Consider the following 16,117-nt stretch of genomic DNA (forward strand, 5'->3'; position numbering starts at 1 on the left):
GCCTAATGCCAGAAGAATTAATTTGAGTACCAATAGTTGGACTAAAAATGTACACAATAGTTGCATCGTGTCAAGCATAGACAGTTATGACAAAGTTTGTAAAACCTATAGAATTCTCCATGAATAGCTCTTAAAATGTGATCTGATCTTTCTCTGTATGCTAATAGTAAATAACAGTTGCGCACAACATTTTACACTACATCCCTTTATTGAGCAAATACCTTGCCAAAAAAAATGAAGATATTCGAAATCAATGAGTCAGGTGTTGACGTTTGTTCAGTTGTGGGTTTTACCTGGAAAAAAAAAAAAAAAAATCGCACAATTTTGGCATCTGTGCACTTGATTATTAATATTTTGTTTGCCCAGTTTTAGTACAAATTCTCCTTTTTCCATTTACAAGTTTTGATTTAGTCACATAAATATTTTGCCTTCCTTGAAGCACAATGCCTATGCCGGTACAGCTGAACAGTCCCCCACCTCCTTTGAGGTGTATGCTGTGAGTCAGCCCCTTTTTCCACCATAACAGGTGCTACAGGAGAACCACCTTGGACCTGTTCCGTCCTGTCAGCATTGCCAATGTACGTTCTTACTATTTATGTAGATCTAGAGCGTAGTAGAGTTGGTTGTGCATACGAACATTGTATATGCACTTATGCTAAACTGATTTACAGCATGTGATTCATTTGAGGGCATGGGGCATCATGGGAACTTGCTCCAAGCCCGAAAAATGCAGCCCCAGTCGCTATCAATGTAATACCTCCTGTCTGCAAATTGTATGAAACCCAGAACCATTAATGAGCACAGCATCTCCTTGAGACTCATACATTATTAGTGATAAGTCATTTGCATGCAACACGTCCTGGAAACTTTTTAAGCTAGCTTGGCACTTTTTTAAGCATCCTGCAACTTAAAGAATTACGAGAGGCCTTTTTTAGAAGAAAAAAGAGATTAGTAGATAATTCCAGTTCGTGTGTATGTGAGGAAAGTGTTTTGCATTATGCATATATTGCATGGGTGGCACAGCAAGTAGTGCTGCTGTTTCACAGTGCCTGGGTGGTGCAAGAGGGCATGAGTTTGATCCCTGCTCAGTCTGTGTGGAATTTGCATGTTCTCCCCGTGTCTGTGTGGATTTCCTCCCACAGTCCAAAAACATGCTGTCCAGCTTTGCATTTAGCAGACGCTTTTCCCAGAAGCAACGTACATCTCAGCGAAAATACAATTTGTACATTACATTAGGAGAAAGAGACATAGCTGCAGGCACGTGATGCCTAAGTAAACCTAGTTTGTTTCTTTCCACTTGATGCACCGATGTTCATCACTTGAGTAGGTGCATAAAATGCAGGATAGATGAATCCTGATAACCTTCCTACTTTTTTTTTTTTTTTTCCGTACACAAACATTTACATGCAATACAGGAGTAGCGGCTATGTAAAAAGGCTTATCTGGGGATGATCATAAAGTTACGGTGCATGAACATTTACACCGTACATGAGCTGGAGAGATCTTGGGCAAAGTGAGTTTTCAGACCCTTCTTGAATGTAGACAGGAGTTTCAGCAGTTCTGAGTGAGGGGGGAGGTCATTCCACCACAACAGAGCCAGAACCGATAACCTCCGTGCTTTACCCATAGTGTAAGTAGTGTATCTAGCAGTGTAAGTCACCACGGTGAATAAGGTGTGTTGGCTGGTAACACTAGATAGAGTTCATTGGAAGTTGCTTTGGAGAAAAGCGTCTGCTAAATAAATGTAAAATGCATTCTCCTTTTGGTAACAAATAAAAAACACACAGCACTGTCTTTTGGGTGTAAGTCCTTAAATTTTTTGTGTCTATGTAAAAAAACTTATCTCTAAACTCTTAAAAAAAAAAAAAAAAAAAACAAAAAAATGAAAGATCCATCTACATTCAGCAAGAAAGAACATTTAAATCTAATTAAAATACTAATTCCAATACAAGGTGGGGCGTAACCTTGCAGGACTGACAGATTAAGTTGGGTGAACTTTAAAACATGTTTCATAAGCACATGTTTTTCCATTTTTTGCTGTGAAAGATATTGCAGGACACATCAAATTATTCAAGTTTTGAAGACTTATGATTAGAAGGTGACATATTTCCATTTATGGTTGTTTGTTTAAGGAACCAAGTGCATGTGTGTGTTTTTTTTTCCCCTTCTTCTCTTCTGGTAGAATTGAAAACAGGTGTAACCAAATAAACCCCATGAGATGTTGCACAACAGATAGACATCTACATCTGTAACTGAGATTTTGTACATGTCAATCAAATCGAGATCACGACAATAATCAGCCCCCGACGGAGACCTGATATTTTATGAACTCGGCGCTGTGGATTGGAAGCAGTATAATGAGGCGAGTAATTTGGAGAAATTGGAACAACGCGGTTTATTACCATATTTTATGAACTGATCCTATCTTGTTCCAACAATCTGAAATATTGCTAAACATTAGTCATCCACTGATGCTGAATGGGATTTCCATGGAGACTCAATAAAGTTTTCATTACTTCTGTGAAGGGGAGGATTTTAGTTAACCACAGCTCAGCTGGAGGAGTCTGCTATAAGTCTTTAAGGTCGCCGGCAGCCTGCAGAGGGGCTCTGCTTTAGTAGTCACACTTTCAATATGTCTTGCATACAGTTTCTCCGTTTTGAATAAGGAATAAACCAGTGTCACAGAGACTACATGTTGGACCAGAAAAATAGAGCTTGTAACAGGGAGGGTGTAATTTACAAGTAATTGAACCGCAGTAAAATGCTATGAACATTGCCTGCAAAGGATCTGATGATATGCATTTCCAAATACTTTTATGCTGTTTAGACAGTCGTTAAGAAATCCAGTTCATGTCTTTTATGAGCAAAAACTGGAACTGGGACAGTGTACGTGATGTTGTAAAAGCGATGCAATTTATGTAATATCCTGCAAATGTTCAGTTATAATGATGGACTGATTAAATTATTTGTTAATTATATTGTCTATAATAATTTAAAGACTTGGTTATAATTATAGTATGTCTCATGCTACTTTGATGTCAGTGGAGTGAACTTGTCAAGCTAATTAATTCAGTTCAGTTGAAGAGTCTGAAATATGAAAGGATGCAGTGGTGCTCCAGCATCGGTATGAAACAGGAGAACGGCTGAATGACCAGCCGACCGTGACGTGCACAGAATGGATCATGGTGGACAGCTCTCGGGTTATTTGGTGTCCTACTGAATGCAGCTGACCCACGGAAGCCCAGGGTTAATGACCAACAAGAGGGTCAAAACTTTGTTACTGGGGTCTTTGGGTTTTCCTGTTAAAAACTGGTTGAAAAGAATCCATAACTTTTGGAGCCCCGATAACTCAGGGTGAAGGAGCTTTGAATCCAACATGCAAGGTTAAAGGTTGGTTGTATGGTTTTCTCACCTGCCGCGGTTTTAACCTTAACTGAGTCCAGACACGAACTTGGAATTTCGACTTTTGTTATTTAACAGCTGTTAAATTTTATCCAGTTCTTATTTAAAATGTATTAGGTTATGTTATCTAAGCATCTTATATTACTTTTTCCATTCTTCAATAGACCATTCTTCACTTGACTAACGTATCTTAGAGACTTTATATGTTCTTCTCGAATGTTATTTCAGTTACTCGAAGTTAAAATTTACACAGGAGATAAAAATGAGGACATAAGAGCACAACCAGATGTTTCTAAATCTTTACCTTAACCATCTACACATGTCTATCAACTGTCAATTTTTGTTTATGGAGGAAATTCTTTTAATTTCAGAAGACAAGCGACTGATATTCGAAATGAATAGAAGATGATATCATTTTCCCCTTTCCCACAATCTCCTGTAGCTGCTTCTAATTCTATTGTTGCCCAAGGCAAAAGAAAGAACAAATTGCCCATCTACTTGTCCAGTTTTATAGCAATGCTGTAATGGTCAACCAAGGCATAATAAGACAGGTGAAAGATCCAGAGCTTCAGAGGGCAGAGAATTACAGCACCATGCTGTGATTTGAACTTCTGGCTCCAAGCAGTCAGAACAAAGGGGAACAACAGAGGTGCTTGTTCACTTCAATTCGAATTTGAATCTCGACAATGTTCTACACAATGCATTTTAATAAAAAGCAGTGATGCACAGTGTGCACCTGTCTTGGCAACAATGCACGAGATTCTGTCACTGCCATTCATATGTAAAGGTCGACTAAGGTAACCATAGAAACATATGGTGTTATTAATGTTGAATCTGTTTCCCACTATCACCATCTTGTGTTTTTCCTAGAATATCTCATTTATTGACTTTTTATTGGAAAAGAGACTGAGTACATCTCTCTCTGGTCGCTGGTGTTTGCTGAAAAGTTCTTAACAGATTTAGCCACTGATTTTTTGATTGACTGATGATTGATTGTTGCATTGGACTCAGTAATGCAGGATGCATTCTGATATCTTGCATTGTCATGGTGACAGAAAAAGCAATGCGCAATATAAAGTTCAAAATGGATTACTGTACCTGCTGAGTCAGAACAAAATGTGAGGAATTTGTAAACAAAATTAATGATTTAATATATTTCTTCAAACTGTAATGTATTATACAAGTTTTCACTTAAAGATAAATAGACCTAAAATAGACAGGTGGTTGTGTAGTGGTTGGAGCTGCTGCCTTTGGGCCCGAAAGTTGTAGGTTCATTTTTCACCTTGAGCAATGTACTTACCCTGAATTACCCAGTTGTCCAAACGGGTGAATAATTGTAAGTTGCTCTGGAGAGAAGTCAGTTGAATGAATAAATCTAGAATAGAGGAAAACCTCAAAGTTGATATGTCCTTAACAGGATGATCTGTATTTACCAGACCAGAAGTACTGACCATAAATTCAACTCCTGCAGTTCAGAACTCCCACGAGGAACCACCGACCACATGAAATGTATTCCCTTCTGCCAGATTTATGTGCTACCATAAAGTGCATCATGTGAACTGCAGGTACGGCTTCCTCTTTTCAGATGCTACGGTGAAACTTCATTAAAGACCTGGAACAGCAGGAAACCACCTTCAAACGCAGTAAAAGTTTAAACGACTCAGCTCACTATGGCACGCCATGCTTTCAAATGAACTGGATGTGGAGGACATACTAACGAAGAGCAGATGAAATTTTCACACTAGCTTCATTTGTGGTAACACTGGTTTAGTTCGCCTTCGTAGCTGCGTGCAAAATAAATGCGGAAGTAAATTATCCCACTGACTTCAGGAGGTGAGACGACTGAATTGGAAGGTTCACCTTTTTCCTCGTTTTTTCGTCAACTTCACCTGTTAATAACGTCACACTTTTTCATTCAACCAATTTCTACGTAAATTTAAGTGAAAATTGCTCCTCTTCAAGATGTCCTAAAATTCACAAAATTCATTAAAATAACCGACATACCACGCAATTAACAGTGGTTAAAAAGTCCGCAATTCATTTTTTGGCATTTAAAAGTGAATTATTTTTGCAACTTTGAAACAACCCACACACCATCTGAAACCGCTTGTCCCAAGGCAAACCAGAGCCTAACCCAGCAACACAGGGCACAAGGCTGGAAGGGACACACCCCGGGCAGGACGCCACTCCATCGCAAGGCACCCTAAGCGAGACCCCAGACCAACCGTACTACAGGCCAGGCGAAGCCCACTGTACCACCGCACCTTTTAAAACACCCATGCAATCTAAATATAAGTAATTTCATAGAGCAAGTATCCTGGGTTGCAAAAGCTTTCTGCATGTTCTTCGTCTATAATGATGAGGTCCACCTTTTGTCAGAGACAATGGTCTTTCTGTTATGCATTTCCTTGGCACTGATTATGAGCAAAATAAACACTCTCACATAAGCTCCTCTGTTATTTTCAAGGGCTGGCTACTACAAGTAAAATTATGACAACTTTATATTTGTAATATTAGATCCAGGGAAGGTGAATGGAACTGATCATCTGAAGCACATGTGTCCTTCCATAAAGTACTTGGAAACTAGACCACGACGGGGGAGGAAAACTACCAGCATCATATATTGCATGGAGTCCAGTCTATTAATAGTGAGGGATGGAGTATCTTCAGAACATGCTGATGTTATGATTATTTAAAGCAGGCGTCTGAATCGTGTCTAAGGCTGATCTATTGCTTTAACATGGAAGAACCAGCTGAGGGAGGACTTTCTGCGTAATGATGCCACATTTCATAGCACTCAACTTTGTCATGTAGCCCTATTGAGACCAGTGTGTAACGGTTTCTTTGGTATAGTTGTTGATATTTCTGGCTTTTAGCGTTTAAAGCCTAACCAAGTTTGCTGAATGCATGGTAAATGTCCTCACAAATGGCTGCACTGCTGAAGTGATTTTTGAAGGTGCATGAATTGCACATACTAGACAATAATGCACGGTAAGTGTGCAGCCCACTCAGTTGTTCTTTGTACAGCTGTTTGCCTTCGGCTGTACTGTGAAACTTTAAATTGCCGGAACCTTCACTTGTTTATAAATCTTCTGCAATATTCTAACTGTCGCATTTTTATCCAGGGAAAAACCAATTATTTGCTTTTGAAAATTGTAAAATTATATAATTTTGTGTAACCTAAGTTGTTTTGTATTCTCTAAAATGTACTGATTTGAAATTGTGTTTTAATGTACCGTTTAAATTTTTCTATTTGTCTTTTGTTCATTTTCTGTTTTTTTTTTTTTTTTTTATGTGCTTCCAGGGAACAATTGTCTTACATGGTAACAGAGTCACAGAACATCCCAACAATGGCGAAGAAGCAGGAAAATTTCTCTTTGAAGTAGTTCCAGGTAGGAAAAAATTACTTTTGTTCCTTATTTGAACATAAAGCTAAACTGGAATGGCGTCATTAATTAACAAGGCCAATTTACAAATAGAGTTTGAGTAACATTTCATGTGGGGCCTCTAGTTATAACCTTATCCACCATGGGCAAAGTCTGGAATTACTTTGGAAGGTGTCTTTGTGTGTAGCCTGTTTTCACCTGTTTGGAAAAACACCTGCTGCTGTTGCAAAAAAAAAAAAAAAAAAAAAAAGAAAAAACTGAATCTGAATTCTTTCATGATACACTGTCATCATGCATTCGAGCGGTTACCTTTAAGGGTGGTCCCATAGAAAGGAAATAAAATATTTGCTCAATGTCATACAACTTGGTTTGCATTATAAATTCACCAGATGAACACAACAACGTTGTTCGTATTGGTTGCTGAAGTGAAGAGAAATCCTATTTTATAATATTTAGTGTATTGATGGCTGCACACTCCTCTGGGAAAGCCAGGATGAAAAATGTATCTTATAGCTCTATTAAGGGAAGAACTTCATCTTTTGACACAGATTACACTAGTGTTTTTATTTCTGATTACTTGATGCTTTTCCATAGAACCATTTAGTCAACATGCACTGTTTCAGTAATGTAATATTCAAAATTTCTTTGAAAATCTCACAGTATTCTATTGTCGTTCTCAATCTGTTTTGTCTTAGTAGTGATGAAATTTAACTTTACAACCAATTAAAACATGACTTCCAAATACATATAATGTATATGACAATTTGGAACAGAAATATTATCTAGCGGGGGGGGGATGCGGTGGCGCAGTGGGTTGGACCGCAGTCCTGCTCTTTGGTGGGTCTGGGGTTCGAGTCCCGCTTGGGGTGCCTTGCGACGGACTGGCGTCCCGTCCTGGGTGTGTCCCCTTCCCCCTCCGGCCTTACGCCCTGTGTTGCCGGGTAGGCTCCGGTTTCCCGTGACCCCGTGAGGGACAAGCGGTTCTGAAAATGTGTGTGTGTGTGTGTGTGTGTGTATTATCTAGGGCTTACATGTTTCCGTTTTTTGATATTGTACCAAAGGCGTTATCCTTGATGAACTCTACATGAGATATGGATTTATGTGTCAAAGTAAATGAGGTAATTTATCTGTCAGTAAGTCTTCATGCAGTAATGTATTTAAAAATGTAAAGTAGAAACAAGCACAACCACTTAACTTCCATATCAGTTCTGGCTAGTATTTGATTGAAATACATACACATCTTTCTGATTTTTAAGGCTTTCATCATAGTCTCTTCTAAATCAGATATTTTTTCCAATGGAAAGTAAGATATTTAAATTTAAAACTTATGTTTAAAAAATATTTTCAGTATAAAGGCTTACATTTTTGTTCATTTTTCATTGTTTTCAATTGTTTTTTTCTTTTCAAGATTATTTTTAATTGTTTTTTTCTTCATATATAGATTTAACATACACGTCTTTTTATTAATATCTGTCTGAATACAAGAATAAATTGAAGTGCAACAGCTATATTATTTTGATTCTAGCATCCATGGTTTAAACCGTGATGCCCCGAGCGACCTCTGCAGTATTTATTGTTTTAATTTTTTCTGCTGGTTTCCATAACAACGCGATTATTTTCGATGCTGAGAAAAGGCTGGTACTTAACTGAAGAAGGACATTCGTCTTTGTTGTAAGGACTAGAATGCAAATTGAGCAAAGGAAGTTGCAGTGGATGTTATTCCTTCAGTGGGATTTGCTACGTGATTTTTATGAATCGGGCTTCTCGATGGCCTTGGGAACCCAGAACCCCAGTTATGTGGGAGGAATCCCAGCAGCCTGGATGCAGATGAATAGGGAGAAACACAATGGAAATAGAAAATCAGTTTTCCCAGGAAGAGGAATGCTGGGAATGCAAATCCCATGACAGGGTTTCAGATGGCCTGCGCTAGACATGCATCTGTCTTATGAGTGCACTGAGTGGCCATGCTCTCTCTGTCTGGCTTCCCACATGCTTCCCTTTACTCTTCTTCTGATGGCTTTGACCAAGTTAGGAAACTTTTAACCCATGAGTTATTGTTTTCACTAAATCTATTCACTATGTGCAGGGGGTGCGGTGGCGCAGTGGGTTGGACCGCAGTCCTGCTGTCCGGTGGGTCTGGGGTTCAAGTCCCGCTTGGGGTGCCTTGCGATGGACTGGCGTCCCGTCCTGGGTGTGTCCCCTCCCCCTCCGGCCTTACGCCCCTGTGTTCCCGGGTAGGCTCCGGTTCCTCGTGACCCTGTATGGGACAAGCGGTTCTGAAAATGTGTGTGTGTGTGTGTATTCACTATGTAAAATCATTTTTTTAAAGTTACATTTATGTTTATTCATTTAGCAAATGACATACATTTCAGAGAACAATACAAAGAGTGCATTACATCAACAGAAGAAAAAGTTTAAGTCAAATTTCATATAAATAAGTTATTTCTAAAACAGAACCTATATTATGTGAGGATGTTTACCTTAAGGCAGGCTTCACAGGTTTTTGAGCTACCCCAGACTTTCTCTTCTCACTTACTGGCAAACACAGTCACCCCCTTATATTCCTCGTAAGTCTCCCCAACGGTTGAACATTTTATCCCATTTTTCCCACAATCCAACTATTTACAATAGAACCGTTTTCCCACCCAAACTCACAGTAATGCAGGCCGCTACATTGTCCCCCATCAAAAAAAAGGATGGAGTCCCCGCTGGTATCTACCCGAGAAACGTCTCACTGTTCAGCGCTGTCCCCAACATGCTTCCGGTCGCGAGTGCAGGTCCCAGACGCTCAGCACTGGTTGTTGGGGCAGGGACAGTCAATGAAGCCTGCCATGGCGGCGTGCCCGGGGCCCTGTGTTTACACGCATGTAGCCAGGATTGGTGGTGCCCACGTGGTTTTCGCTGACCACCTTGTGCTCTCTACAACTAACCGGCTTTCGTGGGACCATCGGGTCGGCTCTCCGCAGCCGCATCTATTTTGCAGAAAATACGATAGTTACCTGACTCAAGACACACATTCAATGTTCCATCCATCCCTCCAATTTTAATAACCGCCTGTTCTAAGCAGGGACATAGTCAGCCGGAGCCTATCCTGGAAGCTTTGAGTACAAGGCAGAGGAGGATACACTCTGGATGGGATGCCAGTCCATTGTAGCATTCAGTGTTTATGTCTTTGGGAAAAGTATTGTTTATTATCCTCTGTATTTCTTGTTACTTCTTAATTTTTCTGTGCTTCTCGGGAAGTTTTACATGTAGTTCTGAACATTCCAACTTTTATCATTTTGGCACAACTGAATTTGTGAATATACATTAATTGCATTACACTGAAATTGTATACCTCCTGCTGTATATATTAATCTTTAATGTTATGGAAAGTGGATGGATGGATACATGAATGCATATAATGTGGTACGTCAGAAATAAGGTTTTATAAATTCAGCAATTCGGATTTACCTATGGCTTTATAGTTTCATCTCAGTAACTGACTGTGAGCCTCAGGAATGTATCAGGGCTACTTAAAGGATCCAGGGCTGCTAACAACCAGCCACAGCTCCCTGGCACCAGTTTTCCATCAGTATGAAAATTCTGTTTCCATTACTTGTGTTAAATCAATAAATCTCCATATTGAACTCGATTTTCTCATTTAGATGGAGGGTTGTGAATTTAACATTGGGGCCAATAAAAGGGAAACTTTGGAAGCATTCTAAAGTCAGGACATTTTCCCTTTGTATGGTACATGATTAAATCCTGCTCACAAAACACGGTTACCTGGGATACATGAGAAGAAGCTGGACATCAAGGACATAAAGACAGTAATTGCTGGGCAATGTATACATCTATGGGGGGCATGGTGGCACAGCAGGTTTGACTGGGTCCTGCTCCCTGGCGGATCTGAGGTTCGAGTCCTGCTCGGGATGACTGGCGTCTCATCCTGGGTGTGTCCCCTCCAGCCCTGCACCCTGTGCTGCCAGGTTAGGCTCTGCTTTGCCACGACCCTGCTTGGAACAAGCAGCTTCACATTCTGTGTGTGTGTGTGTGTGTGTGTGTGTGTGTGTACATACATCTATACATAGCACAGCTCTATGTGCCTCCCTGTGTTTGACTCCCCCAACACACACTGGAAGGCCCTGGCAACCCACCTCTGTTCCGCCCTTGACTTGCCTTGAAATCCACCCAAGTAGTTGCCATAGGTCAGGTTTGACTCGGCACCTTGCACGCATATATAAATATTATAGATGTGCAATTCTTTAACTTCTGTAATTATTTGACAGCAGCATTTTCCTTGTGGGATGAAAAGTGTGATTTTAGAAGCACACCTGCAGACTGCATTCTGGAAGTCACTCTGTTGGATGTGACAGAATAGTCCAGCAAGCGGGTACCATAACATTAATTGAACTTTAATGGGCTCCCTGCTGCATTGTGTTATTTTCACCTTTACTTACTGCCTTAATTACAGAGACGCAGGGTGCATTCATTATCTCTATTGCAATGAGCCAAATTACTCCAGGCACTGGCAGAATGTACAAGTCATGGGTAAGACTGAATTTACAATTCTGTCGATTTTATTTGACAATTAATTTTGTCATGTTGCTGAGACAGCAGATGGGGAAAGAAAGGAGTGCAAGAGCAAGTGCTAAGGTTTTGAACTGCTGGATACTTGATCAGAGGACTGCACTATTATCCAGATTTATGATTTACCAGTGGTAACCAGTAGCAATACTGATGTCTACCCTACATTATTACTGCACTGTGTCAAAAGTCTATTGAGTAATTAAATCACAACAGCCAGTATCTAAACTTACAAAGTTGTCTTGAACAAAAGATGTTGAAATTTTATCTAGTGATCCATCATGGTCTTTCAGTAAGCAATTCAATCATTCAGTCTTAAAAATGAAAGTCAGTGCTCATTATTATTATTATTAATAATAATAATAATAAGAAGAAGAAGAAGAAGAAGAATAACAATAACAACAGCACCAATAGTAACAACAACAACAATAATAATAATAATAATAATAGTTATTATTGTTATCACACACTTTAAAAAAGGTATAGAGTATATATTCACTTATTATCCTTATAGGGTACAATAATTAAACATAAATCAATTTATAGTAAAAATCACTATCTTGCTGTCACTCACTTTTGTTAACCAGGGTTGCAGTAGTCCACAGCCACTGCTAGAAGCACAGAACACTAGGCTTGTGTTAAGATAATCAACAAAATTAAAACAAGTACTGCAATACTTGTTTTACATTGATGTCTGTCTCCATGAAAGACAACAAAATAAAGAAAAAACAGTAGTAAAGTTTTCAAGAGTAAGGTGAAGTTAATGTGAAACTTTTCAAAAAGACAGTACAGAGACCCTAACACAGTTGTGATGTGACTGCTTGAACAGCACTTGGTCACCATCCTAACGTCGGCTGAATTCCGAACATACTGGAGCTCGCTAATGGTGAATTTCAAAGCCCCAGCGAGGAAGGCATTACCGTAGTCAAATGTAGAGAAGATCAATTTGTTTACTAGTTTTTCAGCAAAAGGAAAAGGTTCCAAGGGATACAGTCTGCCAGTGCTTCTAAAAATTAGGCTTTAACAATGCTCTGCACATGTGGATTGAAGATGATGCCAGGGTCAAACTGGACTCTTTGGTTTTTTTAAATGAGATTGAAATTGAAATGCTGCGCCATATGTATGCATATGGATCCAACACATTTTTTTAGTAATGTCTACTATGAGAGTTGAGAATTTCCAGCATAAAAATGATCATTCAAGACATGATTTTAGTATATGCCCAACAGGGAGCGTGTAAACCTAAAAAGCAGAGGGCCTAGTATGAAGCCTTGTGGAACGCCACACTTACATTCCCAAATTCAGAAGTGAAATTACTGAGAGGAACTGAGATAGTAGTTGAACCATTTAATCTCGGTATTTGAAATTCCACAGAAAGTTAAAAGACAGAACAGTAAAATTTCATCCTTAACAGTGTCAAAAGGGCAGAATTAGATTGGAAAGGAAACCAGAGCCTGATGTTGTTAATTTGTCATTATTAACTTTTACTGCAGAAGATTCCGTAATAGTTCTCTGATGCTACAGTGGAAGGGATCAATTAATTGTAAATTAGTAGCCCATTCTTAGATTTACCTGAAAAAAATTAGTTTTTGTGTCATCAAGTTTGAATTAGATGGTAATTTTTTTTAGATTATCTCAGCACAGGTGTGACTGATGCTGTTCTGAAAGCTGTTGCACCATCACCAGTGCTTGAGGATTCATTTGAACACAGGGAAAACAAAAACAGCAATAAATATGAGACGTGTCCGTTCATTCTTCGATTCATCATCAGTGACCGCTTGTCCAGTGCAGGTTCACAGAGGCCCGGAGCGCATCCTGGAAGCGTAGGGTGTGCAGCAGTGCGCACCCTGACACGGCACTGGTCCATTTCAGCGCTTCCGTACACACAGTTTATTTAAACATAAACACTTAAACACACTGAGAGCAATTTAAAGTCACCAGTTTGCCTGAAACATGCATCTTCGGACAGCAGGAGGAAATGACAATGGAAACACAGCGAGGAGGAAACATCCATGAACACGGGGAGATTGAGTTAGATTCAAACCCCGGACGCAGGAGCTATGAAGCACCAGTTTCCCACTCCAGTTCAGTGCTGCCCCTGAGGCATTGACGTTCCCCAAAATACTGAAGAAAGGTGTAACATGATGCGTTCGCTGGATGCCTGCATCGTGTTGCTTTAGTACTTATTAAGGTCACATCATGTCTGCAGCTTTGGCTCTCAAATTGTATTTTCTACGAGATGTATGTCGCTTTGGAGAAAAGTGTCTGCTAAATGAATAAATGTAAATGAATAAATGTAAAGCGCTGTGTGTCACTGTGTGCGAAGAGCACTCTATAAAAATAAATGAAATAAAGCTGAAGTAGGCAGGGATATGATCCCATAAGATTAGTAAAGTCCCTTTATCAACCTTATTATGATTTAGCATTAAAAAGTAAAAGCAATTTTTGGTTAACATTTGAGTTCGAGTCTAAACATGAATGTATGTCTTTCACGCAGAAATATGTATTTATTCATTTAGCTGAGACTTTCCTCCAAAGCAACTCACAATGGCAGCAGATCTACAATTATTAACCCATTTATACATCTGGGCAATGTTACTGGTATATTTTAGGGTAAGTACCATAGTGAAGGGTACTACAGCCAGATGTGGGGATTAAACCAACAACCGTCCAGTCCAAAGGCAGTGGTACCAACCATTATGCTACCAGCTGTCCCTCTAGGAATCCCTTTAAGAAAATCAAGTGACAATAATGTCATGTAGGAATGGGAAAATTAACTCATATTTAGTCAAAAGCTTTAATGAGGAATATACAAGTATCCACCCTCTAACAATGCTTGTTTCAAAAAAAGGAAAAGTACCCCATATGCCTTTTAGTAAGGCACACACATCATCTGAAGCTGCTTGTCCCATATGGGGAGCCAGAGCCTAAACCGGCGTCGCAGGGTGTAGGGCTGGAGGGGGAGGGGACACACCCAGGACGGGATGCCGGTCCATCGCAAGGCACCCCAAGCGGGACTCGAGCCCCTGACCCATCGGAGAGCAGGACCCGGTCCAACCCGCTGCACCGCTGCACCGCTGCGCCCATCCCTTCCAGTAAAGCTGCCTTTTTTATCTTTAGCTCCAGAGTGTTGAGGAGCTGTTGATGAATCGCATACCAAGGACTATTTTTTCCCTTCCTATCCCGAGCGAAACAGAAGCTGCAGAAAGGAGCAGGTGGAGGGATAGAGTAACCGGATGGGCGAGGGGGGGGGGCCCAGATACTGCAGAAATGTTCGGCTCACGGCGGCCGTTTGATCCCCCTGAATTTCTGCCACGCTATTCAGGAACATGACAGACATTTCCACGGGTTCCTCCTGCTGGTGCGAAACCTGGGGAGAAAAACAGAACGGCTGTTTCAGATGGCATCCCGGAGACCGGAAGGATGACGGCGACACCGTATGCGAAAAGCAGGCCTTTTAATGAGACAATTTACGTCACGGTTTTTGTCAGCCTAATTGCTTCGATAGCGTTTGCACTAATTTGTGTTCCGCTATGATATTTTCTGCCTTTATGCCAAAAGAATAAAACTCGATATGCGTAGGCCAGGATGATCGAGTGGTCTCGATCGAGCCGATTTCAGGACTTTTCTGAGAACAGGTATGCTGCTGTAACTCGCTATTCCTTTACTGTTTATCATACCGTCGTGATGGCTTTTCGACTGAATCACTTGTCATATTTCCATAACCTTTAAACTATTTATGCTTAACGAGAAGGGGGTTTCACACATCCGCGAGGGCCGAGAGCGTCATCGTCGGTCACGCTGTGAATCATAATCACAAGGTTTACTGCAGCCGTATGTGCAATGGAGATTCTCCTGAATCACGTCCATCACCAGGTGTGGCACTAAGCAGGTACTGACAGCCACCGCAGATTTCCAGCAAATGAACAATTTATACAGTTTTATGCATTTTAAGCAATCGTTATCGCCGTGAATTATTGTATGTAATTACAGCCTTCCCTTTCATAATGACTTTAATTGCCTCCTGAAAATCTGCTCGTAAGGTGACTTCTCACAATTACCATTCATTTAAATGGGAAAGGTAAGTAATGCGTTCGTGACCTACAAACGGTTCGCTCATTTTTTTTTCTCAGCAAACATCGAAAATTCACAGAAAAAAAAAATCTCTCTCAAATTGCACACGCTCATAAAGCCCAGATTCTTGTACTGTGAGCGTTCCTTACGTGAAGCAAGCGTGTGTTATATATAATAATATTTCATATGTTCATTGAAGAGTGGGTAACTTGTTTGGAAGCACTTAAATACTTACTGACCATAGTAATTCTTTTTCTCTCAAGATCAGACTCCTCTTGAATGGCTATTTGGCATTGCCCGTGTAGGCAGGGAGTACAAGTACGGTAAATGAATGACTTTGATGGGTCGGAAAGCACCAGAGAAATAATGTTGCTTTAAGGGAATATCCAGGGACCCGCATGAGGCCGATGAGTCTGTGATTGTCATTTCCGCGTGAAATGGGGCTTCGCTCCAACTCGCGCTCTCCATTTAACTATTTAAATTTGACTTTTGTGCACTCATTTAACATAAGGCAAAAAAAATAAAAAATAATCAGTCAGAAGACCTCCAGAAGTATTTCAGCGTAAGCAAGCATAAATAATCAAACAATGTTATGCAATGTGTTGCAATATACTTACAGTTGCTTTTTGGAAGTAGTATGTATATTTAGTGATGTAAAGCTTCGTAATGCACCTACTCGAACGATG

General features: G+C 40.1%; 1 protein-coding gene across 3 annotated transcripts in view; it reads left to right on the forward strand.

Moving 5' to 3' along the window:
• Window positions 1-16,117, forward strand: part of arhgap24 (Rho GTPase activating protein 24) — a 107,141-nt gene that overhangs the window by 22,964 nt on the left and 68,060 nt on the right. For 2 of the 3 annotated variants that reach the window (XM_018755232.2, XM_029252998.1), the window contains exon 3: window positions 6,707-6,794. In XM_018755232.2, the coding sequence (XP_018610748.2) occupies window positions 6,707-6,794 (88 nt within the window). Of the gene's footprint in view, window positions 1-6,159; window positions 6,394-6,706; window positions 6,795-16,117 lie in introns of those variants that run through there. The other variant, XM_029253000.1, reaches the window with a different exon arrangement.

This window comes from Scleropages formosus, chromosome 6 (genome assembly GCF_900964775.1).
Source record: "Scleropages formosus chromosome 6, fSclFor1.1, whole genome shotgun sequence".
Classification (NCBI taxonomy): domain Eukaryota; kingdom Metazoa; phylum Chordata; class Actinopteri; order Osteoglossiformes; family Osteoglossidae; genus Scleropages; species Scleropages formosus.